Raw genomic sequence first — 27,570 nt, 5'->3', positions numbered from 1 at the left:
GTGTAAACAAGGAAAACATTTGTCCTATGATATCTAATAACATTAAATATAAAATTGAATTGCCATTATGGCACAACTGTAGTTGGCAAAAGTGGTCACATATTTTATCTCCCCAATAAATTACTTATGGAAGATCCCTGTGGATTGTGTTTGCTTTAGTCATATGAGTGAATATTACTTAATGATATTTCTTATACAAATCTAAGCTTTCAACAGAATTCTAATCTATTGCAGGTAATAGTTTTATTTACTTATGAATGGGCTCATATAATTACAGGAAAAATAATGAAATAGAATTCACAAATAATTAGTTTTGAAAACATATATGTTCAAAACCCACCGGCGATGGAATACTGGTCATCCTACATCACCAAATTCTGATTAAAATGGAGATATTGAATGAACATTTGGTTCACTCAAAAATACCTAAAGACCTGTTATTTAGGTTTAAGAATCATGCAAATTTTCTGTTTAGTGTGACAAATGCATAAGAATATTTGAACCAAGATATTCTATTTGGAAAGCTTAAAACACTAAATTGGCTATATAATAATAACTATATAATTTTTTATTTTGGCTTAACCAAAATTGAGCAGACTTACCTCTATCATAAAATCCCTATTTTCTTCTTTCAATTACTTCAAATTTTGTGAACTTATGGCCTCAGACTAGAAGAATTGAGTATCTCCAATGTGATGTTCTTGAAGTTATTCTTACTTTCATACATGAAGATGGATTATCTCTATCCGGAATAACCTGGCATTTACTAACACATATGAAATAATTCCTTGCCTTTTCTGACTCTCATATATTGTACAGTATGAAGTACATATTTCTCTTGCAAGTTTGAGTCAATTGGCATCTAATCCCAGAAGAATCTGAACCTCAAGAGTCTACATCCACAGAGAATAAACTAAAGCAAAATAGATAGAATGGAGTCTGAGCCAATAGTACTTCACAATAGGATTTTTTTTCTCAAAGGAGGGACCTGAAAAAACAGTACTCACATCTAGGGGCCATCTTTGAGAAATGGAGCAAAGTGCCTTTGAATAAGAAGCACTTAGTGCTAAGAGACAGAAACTCACAATTCAAATACTATATCTGAAAGTTGAAACAAAACTGCACATAAACTTGGGAATACCTTGTTTTAGGTTTATTTACAATGACTGGGGAAAGTCCTCAATTGAGTTAAGGACTACCAAAGTCCACTTCTACACAATAACATTTGTTTAGGGGTTAAAAAAACCCATACCAGCATTTCTGTTTATCAGTAAAATATACTATATTCTTAACTTCTAAATCATTCATGTTACGTTATGCCCAAGAACAGGGCTTTACCTGGAAAATTTCACCACACCCATGATTCTAAGTGTTATGGGACAGGTTTTATGAGATTTTAAGAAGAGCTCATTTTAAGAAATCCCCTTATGCTTCCAGCAGGAGGAGAACAAGAAGGAACATTTTTAAATACACCACAGCACTCTCTGTTACTGTGCTCACCCTCAGGAGAAACTAGTTAACCAGAGCCTACTCTGGGTTGTATTATCAGAGCCTAATTGACCCAAGGGCGGGGAAATGCCCAATTTCATACCCCTCCAGCCATCCACTTGGGAGAAGGGAAATACCTAACTTCAGCCCACTCTAGGCATCCTGTCCCCATGTATTGGAAGGGGGGGAGGGAAGAAACTTAGAAACACTTGTGACGTTCACAAAGCAGAGGCAGCGCTTCACTGAAAGACTGAGACCTAATCATGGTCTACAGAACACTCCCCTCCCCCTTTGCCTTGACACCACAGCACTCAAGGCTGATTGGCATCCGTTCCTTTCACTCAGTACATCATGTAGACCTACCAAGAAGAAATTACAAAGCATACAAAAGGGAAAAAGATGCAATTTGAAGAGATTGAGCAAGTATCAGAACCAGACGTGGCAGGGATGTAAAATTATCAGGCCAGAAATTTTTTTTAATTAATATTTATTGTTGAGATTATTACAGATGTCCATCTTTTTTCTCCCCATAGCTCCCCTCCACCCGGTTCCCACCCTATCCCAGGCCCTCGCCACCCTATTGTCTATGTCCATAGGTAATGCATACATGCTTATAAGATCTTTGTCTAATCTCTTCCCGCACTCCCCCACACCCCCTTTCCTCTGAGGATTGTCAATCTGTTCCATTTCCATGCTCCTGGTTCTATTCCATTCACCAGTTTATTCTTTTCATCAGATTTTTTATTCATTTGATTTTTAGATTCAATTGTTGATAGATATGTATTTGTTGTCACTTTGTTGTTCATATTTTTTTTACCTTTTTCTTCTTCCTCTTCTTAAAGAATTCCCTTCAGCATATCATATAATACTGGTTTGGTGGTGATGAACTCCTTTAGCTTTTTCTTGTCTGTGAAGCTCTTTATCTGACCTTCAATTCTAAATGATAGCTTTGCTGGATAGAGTAATCTTGGTTGTAGGTTCTTGCTATTCATGACTTTGAATATTTCTTGCCACTCCCTTCTGGCCTGCATAGCTTCTGTTGAGAAATAAGCTGACAGTCATATGGGTACTCCCTTGTATGTAACTGACTGTTTTTCTCTTGCTACTTTCAAGATTCTCTCTTTGTCTTTAGCCCTTGGCATTTTAATTATGATGTGTCTTGGTGTGGTCCTCTTTGGACTCCTCTTGTTTGGGGTTCTCTGTACTTCCTGGACTTGTAAGTCTATTTCTTTCACCATAGGGAAAGTTTTCTGTCATGATTTCTTCAAATATGTTTTCAGTATCTTGCTCTCTCTCTTCTGGCACCCCCATAATTTGGGTGTTGGTATGCTTAAAGTTGTCCCAGAGGCTCCTTACACTGTCTTCATATTTTTGGATTCTTCTGGTTGGGTGTTTTTTGCTTCCTCATATTTCAAATCATTGATTTGATTCTCAGGATCCTCTAGTGTACTGTTGAATCCCTGTATATTATTCTTTATTTAAGTCAGTGTATGCTTAATTTCTGACTGGTCCTTTTCCATTTTTTGGCATTCTCACTAAGACCCTTGAAAGTCTCACTAAGTTCCTCGGAGGATTCTTGAGTAATCTTATAACTGTGGTATTGAACTCTATTTCCAATAGTTTGCTTTCTTTCATTTCTTTCATTTGTGACATGTTTTTTGTCTCCACATTTTGGCTGCTTCCCTGTGTTTGTTTCTATGTATTGGGTAGCTGTTAAGTCTCCTTGGGTTGATAGATTGGCTTTGTGTAGTAGGTGTCTTATAGGGTCCAGTGGCTCAGCCTCTCCAATCACCTGAGGTGGACACTCTTGGTGCACCCCTTTGTGGGCTGTGTGCACAGTCTTGTTGTAGTTGAGCCTTGATTGCTCTTGGTATCACTGGGAGGAATTGACCTCCAGGCTAATTGGCTATGAGGACCAGCTGTGTCTACAATGGAAGAGCTGCTGTGCAGGAGACACCCTTATGGGGCAGGACTTGCTTCAGTGGGGCTTTGGTGCTCACTGAGTCTGCCCCTTGAGTGTGTTGCTTATGGATGTGAAGAATTGTAATCTGGTATGGTCTCAAACTGACCACTGGTTACCCTGGTTCTTGGGTCTCCAGGGAGGTACAAAGTGAGCCACTGCCTGGGGCTATCCAGCAGGAGCTACAGAGAGATCTGCAGATTCCTCCTCTTTGTATCAGGTTTGGAAGTGCCCAGATGACGCCCAGCTGTGAAGCAAGGCAGGCTGGTGCTGGTGCCTGGCCTTGGGCCTTTTATTGGTAGGTTTGGGGCTCCCTGACCCAGCTGCAGCTTGTTTGACAGAGTTTTAGCCTGAGATAGGACAGACTATTCATGTGCAAAAGCTGCTGCACACAGTTTGGGTGGAGTTGTAAATTGGGTGGGGTGGGGTCTCAGGGAATCACCAGGGCAGAGCAAACAGAAATGGCTGCCAGTTAGACCTACACCAGGGAGGTCCCAGCACAGGAACAATGACCACTGTGAGTACCTCTGTCTGGAAGAAAGCCACCCTGAGTTCCTGCCCCAATGCCAGACAGTTCACTTTCTCCCCATATGTGTCTGGGTCCCCCAGAGCCTCGCCTGGCACTGGAGGTCAGAGGAAGTGGAAGCTTGTAAATTTAGTTCATGGTGCTGGCCTTTTAAGAGGAGCAGCTGGGTCTCCCAGCAGCCTGTGTCACTCAGCCCCAATCCGCACTGGTTTTTATAGTCCGTAGTTCTTACTGCCCATAGGGACTTCTCTCCCAAGCTCTGAAACCCTGGGCTGGGGTTCTGGTGTGGGCCTGGGACTTTTTGCTTCTCCAGGTGGCCTCTGCAGAGGCAATCTCCCTCCAGATTAAAAAAGTGGCATACATGGGTTCTGGACCAGCCCATTCCGTGCCTCCGCACCTCCTACCAGTCTCAGTGTGCTTTCTTCTTTATTTCTCTTGTTGTAGTACTTCCACACAGCCAGCTTTCTAGCAGTTCTGGATGATGTTTCTGTATTTTAGTTGTAATTTTGATGTGGTTGTGGGAGGCAGAAAGTAAAGGCATTTACCTATGCCACCATCTTGGTTCTCTTTGATTTCTAGTTCCCAGGCCAGGAATTTTAATCAATTATAATTAAAATTCTTAAGATCAAAAATATAAATAAAAATGGAAAATGCTTTTGATGGGCTTATTAGTAGACTGGACATGACTGGGGAATACAATCAGTGTGTTTGAGGATATATCATAGAAACTTCAATAGATGAAAAATATAGAGAACAAAGAGTGGAAACAAAACAGATCAGAATATCCTCCTTTATAATAAAAAACCAAAGACTGAACAGTGGAACAACAAGAATGACCGGTCGACCAGTCGCTATAATGCCCACTGACCACCAGGGGCCAGATGCTCAATGCAGGAGCTTCCCCTGGTGGTCAGTGTGCTCCCACAGTGGGAGTGCCACTTGGCTGACCAGGATGAGCGGTGCTCTCACAGCCAGCTGATCCCCGGTGGCCATGTCCCCCACCAGTGCACAAATCCTGTGCACTGTGCCTCTAGTCTAAGTATAAAAGGCAAAAGCAGACCCCAGTACTTGAGTTCTAAGAAAAAATTCAGAGCCAAGACTCAAACTTGCAAGGAAAAGTTTATTCAGCAAGCAAAGCAAAAGTACACTCGAAAGAAAGTTTTGTGGTGGCTCAAAACACTGTCCCGTGGTGTGGGCTAGGGCTCCTTTCAAACCCTTGGATGGGGTTGACTGCTTTCTTCATGGAGCTGACCTATTGGGGCCTGTCTGGTCTTCTCCTGTCTTTGTATGAAAGTCAGATAGGGCTTTTATCTAGCCCCCTTGTTCTTCTCTAATGGAGGACAGAGTACAGGGTCTACTACATAGATAGCTACATGCCACTGGATAAAGGTCAAACGGAGGATCAAACCCTAGAGACCTGAGACAATCTATGGGATGAAATGGCACCCTAGGGGTGAAGTCCTGATTAACAATACTTATTTCTAGTACCCGCTCTCCCATTTCTGCCCATTGCTAGGTAACCATTGCTAGGTGTCCAGGACTTTCTGCCCTGGTGATAATCCATATTTGGCCTATTGTCCTGCTCTGCTCATGCCTATCTGACTGCCTACCACATAAGTTCTGTGGGACAGCTGCAAATGGTGTAACACATGCAAAATGGAGCTATAAAAAGAAGGGAAAGAAAGAAACAGAAGAAATATTTGAAACAATAATTACTGAGGATTTCCCCAAATGAATCTTAGATATCAAACTATAGATCCAGGAAGCTCACAGAATACCAAGCAGGATACATACCGACAAAAATTATACCTAGGCATACAACTTTCAAACTATAGAAAATCAAAGAAAAAATTCTGAAAGAAGCCAGAGATAAAATACACTTCACAAATATAAGAATTACATATAACTTCTTCTCAGGAACCATGCCTCATGAAAATTACCTTCTCCCAGGAACCAATATTACCAATCAGATCTCAGCATGTGAAGACCTTAATTGACAGAGGATTTTCCTACTGGTATTAGGACTTACTCACGCTTTATAAAATAAGGAGAACCACTTAAAGTTGTACAGGGTAAATGAAAAAAATGCATCTTCCATTGAATTTTGGTGACTGCCTAATATGAAAAATCAGCTGGGAACATTTCTCACTATTAAAAGCAAAACAAGAATTTATCCTATTGTGCATTGTATTGCACTTAAAAAGTCGAATAAAAATAATATGATCTGATAACAGAAAAATAACTAGAGGGTCTCCAATTTAGATTGGAAAATAAGGGTCATTCTCTGAGTAGAAGAGACATTTAATCAGTATAGGGAAAACAAGTAGAGTTATCTATGTAAATATGGAAAAGAATTCTCCTAAAGGAAAATACATTAGAATATCAGAACAATAACTAAAGCAGGAGGAAGAGAGACTGATAGAATGTATTTGCATATATTTGGAGGAAAGCAATTAAGGACATTTATAATTATCACTGGCTTCCTGGTGTTCTCTCCCCAATCTCCTTCCACTAGATTTTGCATCATAAATGTTTAAGAAATAATTAAAAAGACAGAAAAAACTTCAGGTCTTATACTAGGAAATGATTATCTCAAACTTGTGGCTTGAGACAAGTTATATAATGGAAATACAGTATTAAATCATTTTAAGGCAAAATCTGACTAGGAGAGACAATTTTTACCTTTCTAGATAAAAGTAGAAAAAAAACACATTACCCTTTGTCACACCTAAGCCAGAGTTTTAACAATTAGTAAAATGGTGCTGGAAAATTACACAAGGCTGACAGTTAACAATGTTAATTGCATATAACCTCTGACCTATCTATCTTACATTTGGAAATCTATGATTTGAAATGTTACAACATCAACTTTAGGGGGAATAAAAGAAAACACACTGAATTTGTAACATTAGGAGAAACACATTTTTTCTATGAAATGTTGTGCTACAGAAACTATAAAATGTACTTTCATATGGTTATATATAAGATAATACTTAGTACACTTTCATATTTCATCATATTTGCATTGTGCCATTTTTAAGAGCATTTTGTTATTTCAAAATCTTTAATAAAGATAAAATTTACCACTATGTATAAAATTATAGACTCCAGGAAGTGGAGGAAAATTCAAATCCTTACAGAAAAAAATGAGAGATTTAATTCACCAATGTTAAAAAGTGCTTCATGAAATCAGACAATGTTTGGGGTGTAGAGTAGCCTTAAGAGAAGACATTGAGCCCAACCCCGCAATTTATTTATTTACTAATATAGTCATTAATTCATTCATCCTATCACTCATTCAGTTTTGACATAGATGGAAGCTTTTGAAAAGTGAATTTTAATTATAAAATTAAACATATTAGTTGTAAAACAAGTTCAACAACTTAGATGAGAATGATCCCTTTCCTACTCCATTGTCACACTACTGAACTAACCAATGTTAACAGCTTGGCCTGTAGCCATTCACACTTCTCTCTCTGACCATGTACATACCTACATACCAACATAATTTACACATTAGGTGGATTTTACCCTCACCTCCTCACCTTTTTTTTTTTTCCTTTTTGTATTTTTTTTTTTTACAAATTATGGTCAGTTCTACAAATTAAGCTTTGATTTGATTCTTTCACATCTATCAGTGATTTTGTCAGAGAGTTTCTTCCAAATCAAAGCATGAACTTATTCTTTTTATAATCAGCTGCAAAACACTTCAAAAAAAGAATATGTTTCTCCTAATAATGCAGATACAGGTTGTTGTTTTTTATTTCCTCTACAAAAGATGCTGTAATATTTGTTTCTGTATTCCTATTTCTAAAGCATAGACTTCCAAATGTAAGATAGCTAATTCAAAGATTATGTACATTGCATTTTAATAGCAACCATAAAATAACAATTACTGTATGGCAATGTAGCTATTTACACATAGCTACTAGGACATTAGCTATGTATAAAATTGTTGCTCATAGTGAATGGTAACCTTACTAGCCTTGCAAATAATCATTTTAATGTTTGCTCATCTAATAGATGAAAAAAAATTTTGCCTTGTCATTTTGCTTTAATTTACTCAAGCAATTGTGGAGTTGAGCAATTAATATATATAATACATAATATATTTAATCATAATTATATATATATATATATGTACATATATATATATTTAATTTGGGACTATTTCCAATTGTGTCAATTAGACATTCATTTCTTGGTTTATTCCTCAGCTGTGTTTCATTTTCCTACTGTGTTTCATATATGTATTCCAAAACTTTCCTATTTGGACATTAACTCTTTGTGAGTCACTTGTTTTGCAATTTTTCTCTCACTTTCCATTGTTCAACATTTACCAAGGTCTATGAAACCTTTCTTAATGAACTATGTTGATCTTTCCCTTATAACATAATATAAAATATCTTTCCACATATAAGAATATATAAAAGTTCTCCTGGATTTTCTTCTGGCACAAATTACATTTTCTTTTTTATTCTGCATCATTCCACAAAGGACAAGCCTGATGTAAAGAAACATAAACAGTATACAAGTAACCTGATAATAGATAGACTCAGGAATTTTCTAATTCTCTAATTACCACCCATTATTGAATCCTATTACTGCATTTTTCTTTCAAACTTGCTCCTGAGTGCACTTTTTACCTCCTTGTTCCTCACACTGTAGATGAGGGGGTTCAGCATGGGGATGACCACAGTATAAAATAGAGAAATCACTCTATTGATATCTAGGGAGGAACCTGACTCAGGAAGAACATAGATATAGAAAAGAGTCCCATACAGGATGCAGATGGCTGTCAGGTGAGAAGAACACGTGGAGAAAGCTTTCTGCCTCCCGTCAGCAGTCTGGATCTTCAGGATGGCCACCAGGATGCACACATAGGAGATGGCGATGATCATGCCACTGAAGAACACAATAGCTCCAGCCAAGATGAAAAGCACCAACCTATTGTTCTGGGTGTCAGCACATGCCAGGGAGAGAACAGGGAGAATGTCACAGAAAAAGTGGTTGACCACATTTGGACCACAGAAAGGTAAGCAAAAAGTGAAGGTCTCTTGAATAATGGCATTTAGAATGCCCATGGCATAAGGCCCTGCCACCAGCTGCACACAAACCCGCTGGGACATGATGACCGGGTACAACAAAGGGTTGCAGATGGCTATGTACCGATCATATGCCATGGCAGCCAGGAGGAAACACTCAGTCACTGCAAATTGACCAATAAACCACATCTGTACAGCACAACCCATGAAGGAGATGACTTTTCTCTCCAGAAAGATGTCCCACAACAACTTCGGAGCAATGGAAGAAGAGGAGCCAATATCCACAAGGGACAAGTGGCTGAGAAAAAAGTACATGGGTGTGTGGAGTCGAGAATCTGTCCAGATAAGGGCAACCATCCCCAAGTTTGCTCCCAATGTGACAAGATAAACAAAGAGAAATATCAAGAAGAGAATCATCTTGTCTGGAAAATGGCCTGTCAAGCCCACAAAATAAAATTCAGTCACTCCTGTTTGATTCTTATCCATTGTTGGGTGGCAATCTGTAATGAGAGCAAAACAACACTTTTTTATAGATCAATAATTTAAAAAGCCATATAGCCTTTGAATCCATTAGCTGTCAATATCTATGTTCTTCCGATAGTGTAAATATTTAATTTTACAGCTCAATTGTACTTTTCTTCTGATACCAAACAGTTCAAACATGTTAAATATTATGGAGATGTATATATATACCACCTTTGTATTTGCTACTCACCTTTATCAAATCATAACATGCTATAAATAATGTTTTCAAAACTCATGAGAAGTACAACAAGCATTCGTGGAATTAGTCAAACTCCTGGGATCTATGTATGGCTATTGTGCTAGTTATCTGTGCAGTCTGGGCAATTTATATTAATGTGTATGGATTTTACTTATTTAACGTATATGGATGATCTACTGTTGCCTTTTAACTCTTTAATGTCATGATTTTAAACATGGACATTAGTTTCCATTTTCTTTCAGTTGAGTGGAAGAATGTTGATTAGCTCAGAATCCACATTTCAAGAAAACTGTGAAAATGAATAAAACCCATAAATCCTTCATGCATTCAGCTTAATCTGGTAACTCACATAACTAAAATAGAAAAATCCTTCTACTTCAATCCTATTATCAGTTACTTCTCCATCCTAACAGCATGCTAATAAAATTCTTGATCTGCTATTTATCATTGTATGCAACATACACAGAGGGATACAGACCTTAATAGAGAAGAAAAATCTGAATTATTAAAAATATGGAGTTTCTTGCAGACCCAGAAGTGGCTATGGAATCTCAGTGATCATGCTGGCCTTCCTGGTGTCATTCTTTCTGGTTTAAACCTGAGAGTATCAGTCCACATTCCTACATACATGAAGCCTGAGGGTCACTATGGGCATTAAAATTTCTGTAGAGTTTATGGTCATCTATGAGAGGAGAGAGCGCATGAAGACAGGAGAGAAAAAACTCACAGCTTGATCTCCGTGTGGAAGCTCATTGTGACCGACTCTCCTGTAACAAAGGACAGGAGAGGGCGGCCCTTTCAGCATTTCCAAGTCCTTCTGCCTGTGAGTGTGATGGACGCAGATGAATGGGTTGTGCTGATGCCTTTGAAGACATGTTCCAATGATGCAGAAATAACTCCTCAACATCACACCACTTGAGAAAACAACCAGAAACAGGAGCAGGACCAGGAACAGAATGACATGGCTGCTTCTCAGGGACTGTTGACCCTCAGGGTTGTGACTATGGATTTCTTTTAGGAGGAGTAGGGATGCCTGGACCCAGCTCAGTGAAAATTGTACATGGACGTGAATTTGAAGAATTACAGGAACCTGATCTCCTGAGTCTTGCTGTCTTTAAGCCAGTTGTGGTCACCTTTTTAGGGCCAATGAAGGAGCCCTGGAATGTGAAGGGAAAAAAGACCATATCCATCCACCCAGCTATGTCCTCTGAGAACAACCAGGTCTTGTTGCAAAAACCAGGAATAGAAGATTCATTCCATAAAATAATACTGAGTGCATATAATTGAGACAGAAGTTATCAATGCAATGAACATTGGGAAAACTTTAACCATCAGCTAAATCCTAATAAACATCAGAGAACTCAGCTTCCAGAGAACTATTATAATGTGGAAAATTCTTAGACCAAAAAGTCAAATTACAACACACATCAAATTATTCATATTTTGGAGTAGACAAACAAATGAAGTAAATGTGATAAAAAGCTTTTCATCAATCATCAAGTCATACTGAACAAAAGAATATTCATACTGGGAAGGAAGCTTGTAAGTGTAATCCATGTGGGAGAGTCTGAAATCTAATATTCAATCTAAATAGAAATAAGAAAATCCATACTGAGAAAAACCTTACAAATGTAAAAAATGTGGTAAAACATTTAATTGGCTTCAGGTTTTACTACTACATTAGATAATGCATACTGAAGAGAAACCTTACAAATGCAAAGCCTGTGGCCAAGCCTTTAAATAACATCCATGTCTTATTCTACATTCATACTATTCATACTAGAGAGAAACCTTACAAGTATGATGTGGCAAAGCCTTAAATGAGCACTCAAAGCTTACTCGCCTTCAGGGAACTCACAGTGGGCAGAAGTCTTACAAATGGAGACAATGTGACAAAGCCTTTAAGCAGCATTAATATCTTGCTCAACATCTGAAATTTCATACTGATGACTAACCTTACAGATGTGAGGGATGTAATAAAGCCTATAATTGGTGTTCAAGCCTTACTGAACATCTGAGAAATCATACTGGAGTGAAGCTTTTCAAAAGTAGAGTATGTGGCAAAGCCTTCAACCTGTTCTCAAAGCTTATTCAATATCTGGGAATTCATGCTATAGAGAAACAGTAAAAATATAAAGGATGTGCAAAACTTTTAACTATTGTACAAGCTTCATTCAACATTAGAGAGTTTATATTGAAGAGAATCTTTACAGATGTATCATATGTGGCAAAGTCTTTATTCTGCATTCATATCTTACGCAACATCTGATAATTCATACTGGATCAGAGCTTAACAAACATAAAGAATGTGGTAAAGCCTTGCCCAGTACACAAAACTTGCTCAATATCAGAGAATTCATACCAGACAGAAACAATGCAAATGTAACTAGTGTGGCAAAGCCTTTATTCCGCTTTCACAGCTTAAACAACACATGAGAATTCAGAGTAGGAAAAACCTTGAAACTAAAGAGTGTTGGAAACTGTATAGATGGACCTGCAGCCCCACTCAAGGTCAGGGAATGTGCACTGGGAAGAAATACTACATTTGTAATATAGAAGAAAAGACTTTTGTTCAAAATATACACTTCACTAAAGCCCAAGAATTTATGCTCGAAAGTGACTTTAAAGATGTAAAAAAAAAATTTGCAATGTAACTGAAAATAAGTTTAAAGTATCATAGAATTCATAGTGGAAATTTAATCAATAATAGTTTTCAAATATTACTCAAAATCAGAATACTTATTACAGAGAAGAATCCAAAGTTTAAAAACTGAGAAAATTACGTTTTTTGTTTGTTGATTTTGGAGAAAGAGAAACATCATTTTGTTGTTCCACTAATTGATGCATTCATTGGTTGATTCTTGTATGTGCCTTGACCTGAGACTGAGCCCACAACCTTGGCATGTCAGGACAATATTCTAAGCAACTGAGCTACTCAGTAATGGCCAGATAATTTCTTTTTAGTGTGCTTCAAAATATCAAGAGGATTGAGGTTTGGATGTGTATAATTACTTACAGTGTATTCTATTTTATATTGATAGAATTTGAGATATTTTGAGGAGAAAATACTAATGTGATTCAACTCTCATATCTCATAGTTGATGTTACTATGTTTTTATTCCTAGTATATATGTAAAATTTATGGGGGTGATTGTTGCTGCCTTAAAATCTGGAGCTCTGTAGATTAAGTAGGTTAACACCTATCTACTTTTTCATGGAAGATTAAGGACATTGTAAGAACAATGTATGAAGAAAATCTCAATGGAGATGCAGTTTGTGGTTGACTTAAAACATTGTTCTATATCACCATGAAGGGCATCTTTTTGTTAACTAATGTAAGACAGAGGAACATTATAAATTTTAACTATTTTTTCCAATTACTCTTAAAAAATATGGTAGAAATTCATTAAAATCCTAATGTATCTTCATAGGATTCTTAAGTATCTGTGATGTGTGATTTCACCCTAATTCAATATGGCCTTATCTCAACTAGAACTTCAAAAAGCATATTTCCAAATAAGGTCATATTCTGAGGATCTTGGTGGACATGAATATTTGGGGGACACTATTCAAGGTGTAAACATATAGAGAGCAAGAAGAGCTATGAAGATAAGAAAGAATTTCAGCTCAAATGTCACTGTATGTGAGAGCACAGTGGACAAAAATCAGCATAAGCTGGAACCAAGTGAACCTAGAATCAAACACTGGCTCTGCATCTTTCTGCATAAATGGCTTTGTCTTATTAGTGTATGTTTAAAAGAAATGAAGACTACTTAGGTCAGAGGGCTACTTGAAAGAGTGGACTAAATAAAGCTTACCAAACACCTGTAACATAATACGTGCTCATAAAACTTTCAATAATTAGTTTTGAAAACCTAATTCCATGCTCTTTTTTTCTCTCTTTTGTTAAATTTTTCTAGAACCTCAGGTCACTGTTAGTTTCTCCCTCATCATGATTCTGTATCACCATAATATCCCTTCAAATAACACTTACCAAATATATTACATTATTTCCCAACATAGAGCAACTTGAGCAAAGAAAATCTGCTTTATTAATATTTATATTCCCTGTGCTTATCAGAGTACATGGAGGGAATTAGGTAATTGAATAAACAAATGCCAGAGAAAGAAAATTATCACCATAATTTCAACCATATTTTCTTCAATTGCACATTATCCCGGGGCAGTATCATATTACAGTTATGAAGATAACACATATATCAGTCTGATTCTCAGCAAAGAAACATGGGGAAAGCAGCTATAATAACAAACACAAACAAAAACAGTGACCATCTTGGGTAATGTTGTCCTCTTATGTGGAAATATGAGCTTAGGTTGGAGATAAAAAAGTAAACTGCCTTCTTATCTTCAAATACCGAAATAGCTATTCTGACCAAGGGCTATTATGAACAGTGGCAGCTTCACTTTGTTCTCTGAATAGCCCCAGAAGACAAATGCTATCCTGAGGGATTTCAATTATAAAATCACAAATGTAAGCTCAAAAGAATAAAAAATTTCTCAAAATTTAGAAAATTCCAAGAGCGAATGATTGATTTTGGAGACACAGCCATCCATTTAGGGAACACCCTCAGACAGTGATCAGACAGAAGCTTGTTAAGAAGATTGCAAAACAAATGAAGTTAAGAAGTTGAGCAATTCATCAGTAAAACATTTGTACATCTGCGTCCTGTCAGCGCATTAAGTTAAGTACACTGTCCCAATTCAGAGTAATGAAATTATGTTTTCTTTCTTATGTTCCACATGAACACAATTCAGGATATTATACTGAAGGCATAGGCCTAATATTGATAAGTTCCTATCACTATTACTGATGAATTAATATTGCTCATAAAATATAATTAGGAAGGGGGGAGCAGACCATTTTAATTGACCCACAAAAAGTCATGGTGTAGGACACTGTGGAACAGTCATCTGAAGACTCTATTCAATGTGTGGTCCATGAATCAACAGCAACAGCATCATCCAGAAGCTTATCACAAATGCAGACTCTGAAGCCCCACTCTAGTTCCACACAATCAAAATCTGCATTTTCACAAACCCCAGATGATACACACACATTAAAGCTTCTAAGGACTATCAGAGTCATGTACATTTCTATACATATGAACCTTCCAGTAAATCACCTGTTGTAAACAAGGATAAGATTGTCCTATGACACCTAATAATATTAAATATAAAATTGAATTGCCATTATGGCACAACTGTAGTTGGCAAAAGTGGTCACATATTTATTTTATCTCCCCAATAAATTATTTTTGTAATGTCCCTGTTGATTGTGTTTGCTTTAGTCATATGAGTGGATATTACTTAATGGTATTTCTTATACAAATCTAAGCTTTCAACAAAAGCATAACCTATTTCAGGCAATATTATTTTATTTATGAGTGGGCTCATATTATTAGAGAAAAAATAATGTAATAAAATTCATAAATAATTAGTTCTTAAAACATAAATGTCAAAAACCACCAGCAGTGGAATACTGGGCATGCTATATCACTGGATTCTGATAAAAATAGAGAGATTGAATAAACATTTTGTTAACCCATATAGGCCTAAAGACCTGTTATTTAGGTGTAAAAATCATGTAAATTTTCTGTTTACTCTGAAGCATGCACAAGAATATTTGAGCCAAGATATTCTATTTGAAATGTTTAAAAAAGTAAATTTGGCCATGTAATAATAACTATCTAATTTTATGAGTTTGGCTAATCCAAAGTTGAGCACAGTCACTACTTTGATAAAATCCCTGACTTACCTCTTTTAATTACTTCAAATTTTGTGGACTTCTGGCCTCAGACAAGAAGAAATAGTCTCTCCAATGTGGTGTTCTTAAAGAATCGTGAATTCTGTTTTTATTCTGATAAAGATGAGTGATCTTAGTCCTGATTTCCTTAGAGTCTACCAACACATATTAAATAATTTCTTGCCTTTTTCTGACTCTTAATATCTGCACAATATGAAATACATATATTTCGTACACATTTGCGTCAATTGGCACCTCATCCCTGAAGAATTCTGAACCTCAGAGTCTACATCCATAGAGAATAAATTAAAATAAAATAGATAGTATAGAATCTGAATCAATATTACTTCACAATGGAATTTTTTCTCAAAGGAGGGCTTCTGAAAAAAAAAATACATCTTGACGCTGTCTTGAAAAATGGAACAAAGTTTCTTTGAACAAGAAGCACTTGATGCAATGAGACAGAAATCACAATTCAAATACTACATCTGAGAGTTAATACAAGTAGTTTTGGGAGATTGGACATAAGTATAAAAAATAAAATATAAAACAAAAAACTACACATAGACTTGGAAATACCTTGTTTTAGGTTTATTCAGAATGACTAAGGAAAGTCCTCTATTGGGTTAAAAACTCCCCAAGTCCATTTGCAGATTCACTTCTATACAAATGACATATGCTTAGGGGTCAAAAATCCCATACAATCATTTCTGGGATCAGTAAAATATACAATATTCTGAACCTTTAAATCAATCACATTAAGTTATGTTCAAGAACAGGGCTATACCAACTAAATTCCATGTAAGTTCTAATCCAAATGTAATTAGAATTCATAAACCTGGAAAATTCTAGGTTTTATAGAACAGTTTTGATGAGACTTTAAGAAGAGCTCATTTTGGTTTGGAATGATTGGCTTTAGGTCATAGATTGTTTAATAAAAGAAAAAAGCACCTTGTGTTTATTGGCCTATTGTCCTGCTTTGCTCATGCCTATCTGACTGGCTACCACATAAAGGCTGTGGGATAGCTGCAAAACTGTACACAATGGAAACATAAGAAGAAAGAAGAAAGAAATGATAGAAGAAATATATGAACCATTAATTATTGAGAATTTTCCCAAATGAATCTTGGACACCAAGCCACAGGTTCAGGAAGCTGAGAGAACACCAAGCAGGACATCCCAGCAAAAACTATACCTAGGCATATAATTTTCAAAATACAGAAAATCAAAGATAAAGAAGAAAAAAAAGAAGCTAGAGACAAAAAGTACCTTGGCCTGTAGCTTTCCATACTTCTATGGAAAATCATGTACATATGCACATACCAACCTATTTTATATATTAGGTAAGTTTTACTCCCACCGTTATATTTTTACAAATTATGATCAGTTCTACATATTAAACTTTGACTTGATTCCTTTCCATCTATCAGTGATTATGTCAGACAGTTTCCTCCAAACCAAAGCATGAACATAACTTATTCTTTTTATAATCAGCTGCACAACATTTCAAAGAAATAATGTATATTTCTACTAATAATACAGATCCTCTACAAAAGATGCTGCAATAATTATTTCTGGTATTCATATTTCTACAGCATATATTTCCAAATTTGAGACAGCTAAGTCAAAGATAATGTACTCTTTAATAGAAATCACCAAATTACAAATTACTTTATGGAAAAGTAGCTATTCATACTTAGCTACTTTAGCTATGGATAAAATTGTTGTTCATACACAAATGGTAACCTTACTAACCTTGCACATAATAATGTTTGCCAATCTAATAGATAAAAAAATTGCCTTGTCATTTTGATTTCATTTACTTGAGCAATTGTGAAGTTGAATATTATAACTATACATATACATATACTAGTACTAGTATATAATATATTTACTATATAATATAATTTATATACATATATTTAATTTGTGGCCACTTGCATTTCTAATTGTGTTAATTAGCCATTCATTTATGAGTTTGTTTCTGTGATGTGTTTCGTTTTTCTACTGTGTTTCATTTACTATTCCAACACTTTCCTATTGGGACATTAAATCATTGTGAGTCACTTGTTTTTGCCATTGTTCTCTCACTTTCCATTGTTCAGCATCTAACAAGGTCTATGAAACCTTTGTTAATAAGCTCTGTTGATCTTTTCCTTATAACAATTCCTTTCCTGGTCTGGAATAAAATATCTCGCCATATATAAGAATATATAAAAGTTCTCCTGGATTTCTTCTGGCATAAATTACATTTTCTTTTCTATTCTCCATCATTTTACAAAGGACAAGACTGATGTGAAGAAACATAAACAGTACTTTAGTATACAAGTAACCTGGTAATGGGCAGACTTGGGAATTTTCTAATTCTCTAATTTACCATCCAACACTGAATCACATTACTGCATTTTTCTTTCAAAGTTGCTTCTGAATGCACTTTTTATATCCTTGTTCCTCACACTGTAGATGAGGGGGTTCAGCATGGGGATGACCACAGTATAAAACAGAGAAATCACTTTATTGATATCTAGGGAGGAACCTGACTCAGGAAGAACATAGCTAAAAAAAAGAGCTCCATAAAGGATGCAGATGGCTGTCAGGTGAGAAGAACACGTGGAGAAAGCTTTCTGCCTCCCATCAGCAGTCTGGATCTTCAGGATGGCCACCAGGATGCACACATAGGAGATGGCGATGATCATGCCACTGAAGAACACAATAGCTCCAGCCAAGATGAAAAGCACCAACCTATTGTTCTGGGTCTCTGCACATGCTAGGGACAGCAGTGGTGAAATGTCACAGAAGTGATTGATAACATTTGAACCACAGAAAGGTAAGCAAAAAGTGAGAACTGTATTGGTCATTGTACTTATAAAAGCCATGGCATAGGGCCCTGCCACCAGCTGCACACAGACCCTCTGGGACATAATGAGATTATATGAAGTTAAAAGGAAAGGCATTCCAAGTTGAAGTGAGGAGATAAACAGAGGCAGGGAGGCAGGAACATACAAGTTGGTAGCATCTGAGGAGATGGCGTGGAAAGCACAATAATGGTCTCCAAAGATGTCCATCTCCTAATGTTAGGAGCCTATGAAGATGTTACCTTACATGGCAAAGGGGATTGTGCATATGTAATTAAATTAAGGGCTTTGTTAAGCATTTGATATTTTACATGTATTATTAATAAAGTAGATAATACATATCAGAATATGAACTTGCAAATCTTTGATAAACAGTCATCATTTTTGTACATACTTCCCTTATCTCCTTGGGAGAGACAGTTTCTGATAAGGGGCTATTTTGGTAAAACTCAAGTCCCAAGCAGAATTCCTCTAATGATTAGCTTATCTATATGCAAAACTAAGCAGAAGCTATTAACCTGTGCCATAGCAACAAATCAGGCTTGAACAAGATGGAGTCAGAGAGGCCAAGCATTTCATTCTGTTACCACGTCTAGAAACGAACCACGTCCAGAGAGGCCAAGCATTTCATTCTGTTACCACGTCTAGAAACGAACCACGTCCTTTCCTGCCATATACACCTCTGACATGAAGACAGAAATAAAAACAGCACTATTTTGTTTCTCACTGTAACAGGGTAAGTCTAAAAATTTGTAGTCTTGTCCCTTGACACCAAGTTTTGTAGTGTTAATAAAGGACTTCTGAGTTTTTGAGAAAATGCTTAAATTCAGAGAGTGGATTCATTTTTAAAGTGAAACAGTATGTGAAACTCAACACTACGAAAACACCAACATTGCCTTGAGGTTACAGACACATTGGCACTTGTTCAGGGTCCTGTCCTCTCTCCAGGAGAAGAGCAAGCTTGGAAAATAAGAAATCAGTGGTCATTACTTTTTTGTGTTTGTCAAAGCAGTTCCCTCTGAATTTATCCCTAACCCAACCCACTTGAAATCCAGATTTCTTAAGTAAATTGACCTTTAGTCTTGTAGCCAGTCTTTTAACAAAACTGTATAAACTAGTTCATGTTTTAGAGAGGTTGAGCATGTTCTTAGTGAAGTTCTCGCCTGACTTTGAGAGGTAAATGACAGTTAAAATTTCCTACAGCAAGCAGTTTCTAAGGGATATCTTTTTGTAATTTGTCCAAATGTTATTGGAAATTGTTTCCAATATTTCCATATCTTTTTGTATTATAAATTTATTGAACTACATTTGTAAGTGGGTTGCATTAATTCAGATTATTAAAATTATTCAGATAAAGTGGTTGCAAATTAGCTATAATAAAGCCGGGCTTGTACTAGTGAGTTGGAATGGGGTACAAGTAAAAAACAGGCATTGGCTTATGCAGTTATCTCTAGCATGTGAGAGATATGGGGAGCAATGGTAGCTATAGTACTAGAAGGCTGTTGTTGTTAAATACCATTAATATTCTAAAGGATGAAAATAACAGACTCAGACTCAACCCACACAAATTCCAATTCAGGATATGATGGCAAAGTCAGATATTCAAAAAGATCCTCAATTCCTAGAATTAGATACCAGATTATATGAAAACTCAACGTAAGAACCTGACAGTGAGAAATAGGATGATAAAGAAGCTGGATTGCCAAGTCTCCCTACAAAAGTCAGCACTCTAACAGGGAAGGAGTTAGACACTGAGAATTGAGATTTAAAAAATCTATCTGGTTATGTCTGAGATAGTCTAGTTCCCCTAAAGCTACTGAGCCTGCAGAAGTGGCCCTCTCCCCACTGCTGGAAGAGAGGAGCCTTCCTTTGCCTAGAGAATGTAGAAGACTCACTGAGTCAGATTTTTCATAAGAAAAAAAAAAGTGTTTTTTCTCAAGATCTAGCTCACCTCCCTTTATGGCCTTTAGATTTAATAACCAGAGGCAATGCTCAGAATGGTATGGCCTGATGACTAAGGAGAACTGGCCCTATTAGTCACCAGAATTATTATAGGACTTGACTGATAAGTACCAGTCAGAAGTGGGAAAGCTTGTGGAGTTATACATTTTGAGGGTAATGTGCTTAGGATGGAAGAAACATAAAGCTGGATAAGGAAGAACTTACTGATATGGAAGAACTCCAGTGACTCAGAAATTAGCTTGTAGGCAAGGTACCAGGAGCTGATTCTAATGCACTGTTGGGATGTCTCCTTGAATCCCTGGAAACACCGGCAGCCTACAATAGGTGGGCAGAGCTACCATTATTGCCATGGTTGAATGTTGAAGAAGAGGTCTAAATGCTTACAGACATAGGGATATTTGAAAGGACTTATGATGTAAGGCTAGACAAGATAACAGGTGACTATGTTCCTTCCACTAAAGCAATATAGAAAAGGACTATGGGAGGGACTTCAGCTTGGTGAGAAGCTCAGTGATATGAGTTGTAGTTATGAATCTAGGCTTCCTAAAGTCAATGGGGATTATAAAGTTCTAGAACACGTGAATCTAGAAATGAATGCCACCACCAAAGACATAAAGGATACAGTGGCGGTAGTAAGCATTATCTATTTCATTCAGCAGTATCGTTCCTCCAGAAACAAGATGGCTCTTAGAGAATGGCTGTGAACTGCTTCAAGTTCAACCAAGTACTAGCCCAACAGCAGTGCCATGTACATGGGATCATCTGTAAGGCCTCCAGTACATGATGTGCAGTGGATGGTTCGGGGAATGTATTATTTTCTATTCTGATTAGAAAAGAGCATCAGAAACCATTTACATTAATGTGAGATGAACAACAATATTCATTTACAATGTTTCCTCAAGGCTTCATTAACTCTCCTGCCCTCCTTAATATAGTCTACAGATATCTGGGCCCCTAGGATAGCTGGCCCCCATCCATTACTCTGAGTGTAGCATACACTACACTGATAACATCATACTGATAGAGCAGGTTACACAGGCAGTTGCTAGAACATTAGAGGTGTTATGCCAGAGGGTGAGAGATAAACCCTAATAAGATTCAAGAACTTGACCCTTTCGGTAAGTTTTCACAGGTCCTGTGAGTGTGGGCATGCTAGAATGTCCCCCCCCCCCCCCCCCACACACACACACACACACACAAGGTACAATTCATAGAGAAAGAATAAGAATGTCCTAATAGGCCACTTTGGGTTTTGGAGGAATATTTCTCCAACCCATATACCCAATGGGCTGCCAGCGCTTATGGATGCAGAGCAGGAAGGGCTCTACAGCAGGTCCCAGATGAAGTACAAGCAGTCCTGCCACTAGGCCACATGATGCAACAGACTCTATGATGCAAGTTGTAGTAGCAGGAAAACAAGCAGTATGGAGCTTCTTACAAGCCTCCGTGAGAGAATGATGCAGGTCCTGGGTTACAGGAGCAATTCTATGCCATCTGAAGTAAAGAATGTCCTGGCTTTTGAGAAAAACCTCCTGGTCTGATTCTGGGCCCTTGCAAAGAGGGCATTGTGTGAGTAGGTAGCCAGGCCTGCCATATGAGCTGGGTCCTGGCTGATCCTCCAATGATAAAGTCAGAGGAAAATGGTACATCTAAATCGAGCCCCAGTGGGACCAGAGGGCTTGATTAAGCTACAACTCAAATATGTATGAATAAAACCTCTTCTTTTCTACCTCCAATACCACTCTTAATGAAGTAATCAAAGTCAGGATGTTGTTGATTATCCTTTATATTTCTCCCTATGCTCATTTACATGTGCATTTACATGTATATTTCATTCATCACATAGATTTTCCTTTTTTCTTAAATATTAGTACTGCACATTGATCTTCAACTTGGTCTTTTTTCACCAACAGTGACAGTATACAATAGTTCTCTCCAGGTCAGTCCATGATTACCTAATTCAGTGTTTTTATTTACTGCACAACATTTCACAGAAAAAACAGTACTTTTCTTAGAATGATAGATCTTCAAGTCATTTCTGTTCTTTTTCTTTGCCACTACACATTATGCTGAAATATGTGTTATCTTATGCATTGGCATTTATATTTCTGTAGTCTAGATTTCTAAAGGAGGGATTTCTAGGTCAAATGCCATATACATTTTAAATAGAAACTACCAAGTTATTTTGTAGAAATGGGGCTATTCATCCTAGCATCAGGAAAAATAACAGTGTACATCATCCAACAGGAACTTCGCCATCATTGAAAACTTTTAACGTTTCATCTGCTATGAAAGGCACTGCATTGCATTTTCATTTAATTTCATTTACTTGACCAATAATGATGTTGAACATTTTTCCATACATTTTTTGGCAATTTGCATTCCCATTTCTGTGAACTGCCTATTCATTTGTCCATTTATTCACTGTTTTTATTTTTATTGTAAATTTTGGAATGTTCTTTGAATAGGGAATAAGGAATATTATCATATTGTTTGGCACATCTGAACAAATTTTTTCTCTCATTTTATTGCTTGTCTTTTAATACTGTTCCTGGTGCTTTGATTTTTCCATAATAACTTTTAGTTTTATAGTTTTAATTAAATAGTATTCATGTACCCATGATGGTACATTTACCTAAGTTTTCTTCCAGTATATTTGCACATTTATATTCTCAATTCATCTTAATATTTTGAAACCACATGATGTCACAGTGAACAAGGCTAAGGCAGGGAAATATTTAAGAACTACTCCTTTTTTTTTTTTCAAATAACCTAGCAGAGCCAGGACTTACCTGCAGTTTCTGATTTCCACTCCAATATTCTGTGCATTCTGTACAACATCTGTGGTGCAGCACACATAGAATTCTATTCTAACTACCTATTAGAATTTTTTTCTTTCAAACTTCCTCTTGAATGCATCTTTCACCTCCTTGTTTCTCAAGCTGTAGATAGGAGGGTTCAGCATGGGGATGACCACAGTATAAAACAGAGAAATCACTTTATTGATATCTAAGAAGGAACCTGAGTCAGGCACAACATAGATATAGAAAAGAGTCCCGTATAGGATGGAGACAGCTGCCAGGTGAGAAGAACAAGTGGAGAAAGCCTTCCTCCTCCCATCAGCAGTCTGGATCTTCATGATGGCCACAAGGATGCACACATAGGAGATAGTAATGATTAGGCCACTGAGGACTCCTACAGCTCCAGCCAAGATGAAAAGCACTAACCTATTGTTCTGGGTGTCTGCACATGCTAGGGACAGCAGTGGTGAAATGTCACAGAAGAAGTGATTGATAACATTTGGTCCACAGAAAGGTAAGCAAAAAGTGAGAACTGTATGGGTCATTGTACTTATAAGAGCCATGGCATAGGGCCCTGCCACCAGCTGCACACAGACCCTCTGGGACATAATGAGGGAATACAACAAAGGCTTACAGATGGCCATATACCAGTCATAGGCCATGGAAGCCAGGAGGAAGCATTCAGTTGCCACAAAAAGACCAAAGAACCACATCTGTGCAGCACAACCCATGAAAGAGATGCTTCTTTTCTCTGCAAAGATATCACACAGTGTCTTGGGGGCAATGGAGGAAGAGGAACAAATATCTACAAAGGACAAGTGGCTGAGGAAAAAGTACATGGGTGTGTGGAGCCTGGGATCAATCCATATGAGAGTGATCATCCCCAAGTTACCCCCCAGCGTGACAAGATAGATGAAGAGAAGCATGACAAAAAGGCCAGTCTGCTGATGGAGATGATCTGTGAGGCCCACGAAAAGAAATTCAGTCACTGCGGTCTGATTCTTGTCTGCCATTGGTCATTTATAATCTGCTACAAAAAAGAAAAGCATTTTCATTATAAAACATATATCATTCACAGTCACAAATAATATTTTAACCTAATGACAGATTAGCTAATCAGATCTATAATATACAATTATTGAAACGTTGTTGAACTGGAAGACAATATTTCTAGAAACTAGGTCTGGACAGTGGTGCAAAAATCTTGCACATTCTTGGGCTATTTACCCTTGATCTCTTTGGATTTCATACTCTCTCTCATAAAAAGAGTCCAACTATCTAAAACTCCTTCAAGTTATAAAATTGTATTTAAAATGAGAATTATTCTTTATGATTCACCTTAGATGGAATAGTAAAATCCACTCAAGAATACCCTCACTGGGAGTGCTGTAAGAGCCAATGAACTATTCAGACCCTAACATCAGCCATTGGGAAAGACTAAGCAGGGAAGTTCTTGTTCTTACTGAATAATCAGTGCCATTCTAACATTATCAACACACAATTTATAGATGTGTGCATCAACCTATTTCCTACTACTATTTATAAAAGGATGTGGAGATGATAACACACAAATGACAAAAGGGTTATTCATAGAAGGGACTGTGATGTGTGAAGAAATTAAGAGGTTCCACCTTTGAGATCAAGTGATAAATGTTGGACAGCAGGTTGTCATGGAAACTGCATAGAAAATAAAGCATCTGTTGCACCAAAATAATGTAAAATTATTTTATGTGATTTCTCATATTTTTATAAACAGCTTTTAAGGCACTTATCCTGAAATCTGGCAGGCAATGTCAATTATAGTAATAAAATATGTAAAATATCAAATGCATAATATTTTATGCAGGGAACATTCTCAAGAAAGTATTATTTTCTGACTAATTAGTCAAAGAGAAAACTGTTGAAAAATTATAGAAAAAGAACACTATGTAGGATAATTTATATGAAAAAAAGTCTGGTTTTAAGTAACATTTATTATCACTTTAATTAATGTCCTCTTTGGATAAAATGAAACAAGATAGTACTCTTGAATTATACAATAATTACATGTGGAACTTGACATTGTGATGCTATCTATTCTATTTATGATTATTTCACTATTATCATGATCATTTGCTTAGTGCTATGTGGAGTATATATTCAGCAGTCACAAAGACAATTCCCGGTTTATATTAGAAGCATCACCTATTGCATGAATTTTTTGTTTATGCCCATCCAACTATGTCTATATAGGTATGTGAGCATAGGGGGTGTACAGACTGCTTCTGGTTTCTTTCTTTCTCTTCCTCCCTTTCTTTTTTTCTTTCCATCTTCTTTTCTTCTTTCCATCCCTCACTCTGTCCTTTCTTCCTTTCTGATTTATGTATTTATTTATTTGAATATAAGTCATTTTGAATCTTCTTTATATCAAAGAGGAGGATCTCTCTAGTCTAGCCCTTTCATACCTAACATTCTGTGACCTCACAGACATTACAGTATCTCTATATTATAAAGAAATAAACAGGAAGTTCAGTTCAGAAAAAGTCACACAAACCAGTTCTCTAGTCTCATGCGGTTGTGAACAAAATGCCAAGGTCTCCTCTCTTTAGAGAGCCTGGGGCGGGGTGGTTACATTCCCAGGACTCATCTCATGCTTCTCCACCATATTTCAAAAATATCACATTATCCAAAAGCAGTTTACTCACTTCTTTTTTTTAAGTTAAATGTATTGGATTGACATTGTTTAGTAAAATTACAAAATGTTTCAAGTGTATATTTTTATGCTGCATCATCAGTATATTGCATGTGTGCCCACCAGCCAAAGTCAAATCATCTTCCATCACCATGTATTTGACCCCCTTTACTACCACCTGACTCCTCTTCCCTCTGGTAACCACCAGACTGTTGTCTGTGTCTATGCGTTTCAGTTTTATATCCCACATATGTACTCACTTCTTTAAGGATATCCTTTATGTATCGTCATTAACTGTTTTAAAGGAAAGGATCATCTTCTGGAAGTAAGAGTGGAACAGTCAACTCCCCTCATGGTGGTAGCCTTGGCAAGGTCATGACTTTCTAGGTACTTGGTGAAGGAGGCAACTGCCCCATCTTAAAGGGGCTGGGAGTTAAGAGACCTGCGCATTGACTCACCAACTTCCCAGAATAAGGGACATTTTCTTAGGAGTTTTCAATAATTTAGAGCCAGGTCCCCAAAGAACAAAAACCTCAAGAGTGTACACCTGAAGGGACAAAATTAAAATGATCTAGGTGGCATCTGGACCAAGTATTATTTCTAAACTGTACTTTTTCTTAAAGAGAGAATTGTTTAAAAACAACAACATTGTAGGGTTTCTTTTACCCTGGGGGATCCTTCTTTGCCAAAAGAGAACCCTCTTTTCTATCCGTGGGGAATGACTCTTTGAGCAGCCAGAACCAGCTGGGATGAAATAATTTGCTGCCTGGATTCTGGAGCTACATTTCCTTGGTGTAAAATCTCAATCCATAGTTTACTAACTGTGTCACTTTGAGCAAGCTTCTACAGCTCTCTGTGCTTCGTTCTCTTAATCTCTAAAATACAGAAAGCAATGGTTTCTAGCTTAACAGAGATGTTGGGAGAGTTTAATGAAATAATACATTTAAAGTTACTTACAACAAAATGTCCAGCACAGAATCAGTGCTGATTGGTGTAATTTATTGTTGTTAAAGATCTATAAGGCAGCTGGGGAGATATCTAGACATAAAAATAAAATGGCAGCTTAAAGTGGCATCTGCTTATTTCTAGGCAAACATAATAACCAGTCACTGGACTCCAAAGCTGGAATAGCTGAGAAAATTTTCAACAAAGGAATTGGTCTGGAAAGACAAACTTTAGATAACTAAAGGTAAGAGGAAAGGTATTTCAGGCAATGCTAATGAAATGAACAGAAGCAGGGGGCCAGAAAGAGAAGCTAAGAAGTTGTTTGGGATGGAAAAATCACACAAGAGAAAAGAAGGTGTATAGTCTGATGACATAGGTTGAACTATCTCAATCACTACCTTCTTAAGAACCTGATTGCTTATTCTATCAAGGAGAGCAGATATCTCATCTATCAACTTCCATAATATTTCAGAGGACCTCATTTTTAACTCCCATTAAGTATCCATCTTAGGAGATTGTCAATAATTGGTGTTGTATTAGTATTTGTTGAATTAATGGAAGATAACCACCAAATATATAATTGATATGGTTCATAATTTAGCAATTAGAATCATGTTATATACAAGGGGAAAGTATGTCTATGTGTTATTCTTTTTAACAAGCAATAAGAAAAACATTTTTTAAAAAAGGAAATGACATTTTTTAAACCTAAAAAGAAAAGGTAATGTGGAAAATAACAGAAAAAAAGTACCCTATTAACAGAACATTACAGAAAAATCTTTTTATTACTTTTTTTAAAATAAAAGCATCCAGCCTGTGGAATAGCAAG

General features: G+C 36.8%; 3 protein-coding genes across 3 annotated transcripts; all 3 read right to left on the bottom strand.

Moving 5' to 3' along the window:
- Positions 1-8,575: 8,575 nt before the first annotated feature.
- On the bottom strand, positions 8,576-9,496 carry LOC102422383 (olfactory receptor 5G3-like). The gene has a single exon (XM_006092045.2). It carries the CDS (start codon positions 9,434-9,436, stop codon positions 8,576-8,578), a length of 861 nt encoding a protein of 286 aa, XP_006092107.2. The 5' UTR covers positions 9,437-9,496.
- Positions 9,497-17,903: 8,407 nt separating this feature from the next.
- LOC102422089 (olfactory receptor 5G3-like) lies at positions 17,904-18,572 on the bottom strand. The gene has a single exon (XM_006092044.1). It carries the CDS (start codon positions 18,570-18,572, stop codon positions 17,904-17,906), a length of 669 nt encoding a protein of 222 aa, XP_006092106.1.
- Positions 18,573-23,205: 4,633 nt separating this feature from the next.
- LOC102435643 (olfactory receptor 5G3-like) lies at positions 23,206-26,130 on the bottom strand. The gene is made up of 2 exons (XM_006091916.3): positions 26,057-26,130; positions 23,206-24,155 (listed from the first exon to the last, which is right to left on the bottom strand). Exon 2 carries the CDS (start codon positions 24,136-24,138, stop codon positions 23,206-23,208), a length of 933 nt encoding a protein of 310 aa, XP_006091978.1. The 5' UTR covers positions 24,139-24,155; positions 26,057-26,130.
- Between the last annotated feature and the right edge of the window lie 1,440 nt (positions 26,131-27,570).

Source organism: Myotis lucifugus, unplaced genomic scaffold (assembly GCF_000147115.1).
Source record: "Myotis lucifugus unplaced genomic scaffold, Myoluc2.0 scaffold_97, whole genome shotgun sequence".
Classification (NCBI taxonomy): domain Eukaryota; kingdom Metazoa; phylum Chordata; class Mammalia; order Chiroptera; family Vespertilionidae; genus Myotis; species Myotis lucifugus.
This window is presented reverse-complemented; position numbering and strand designations above follow the sequence as displayed.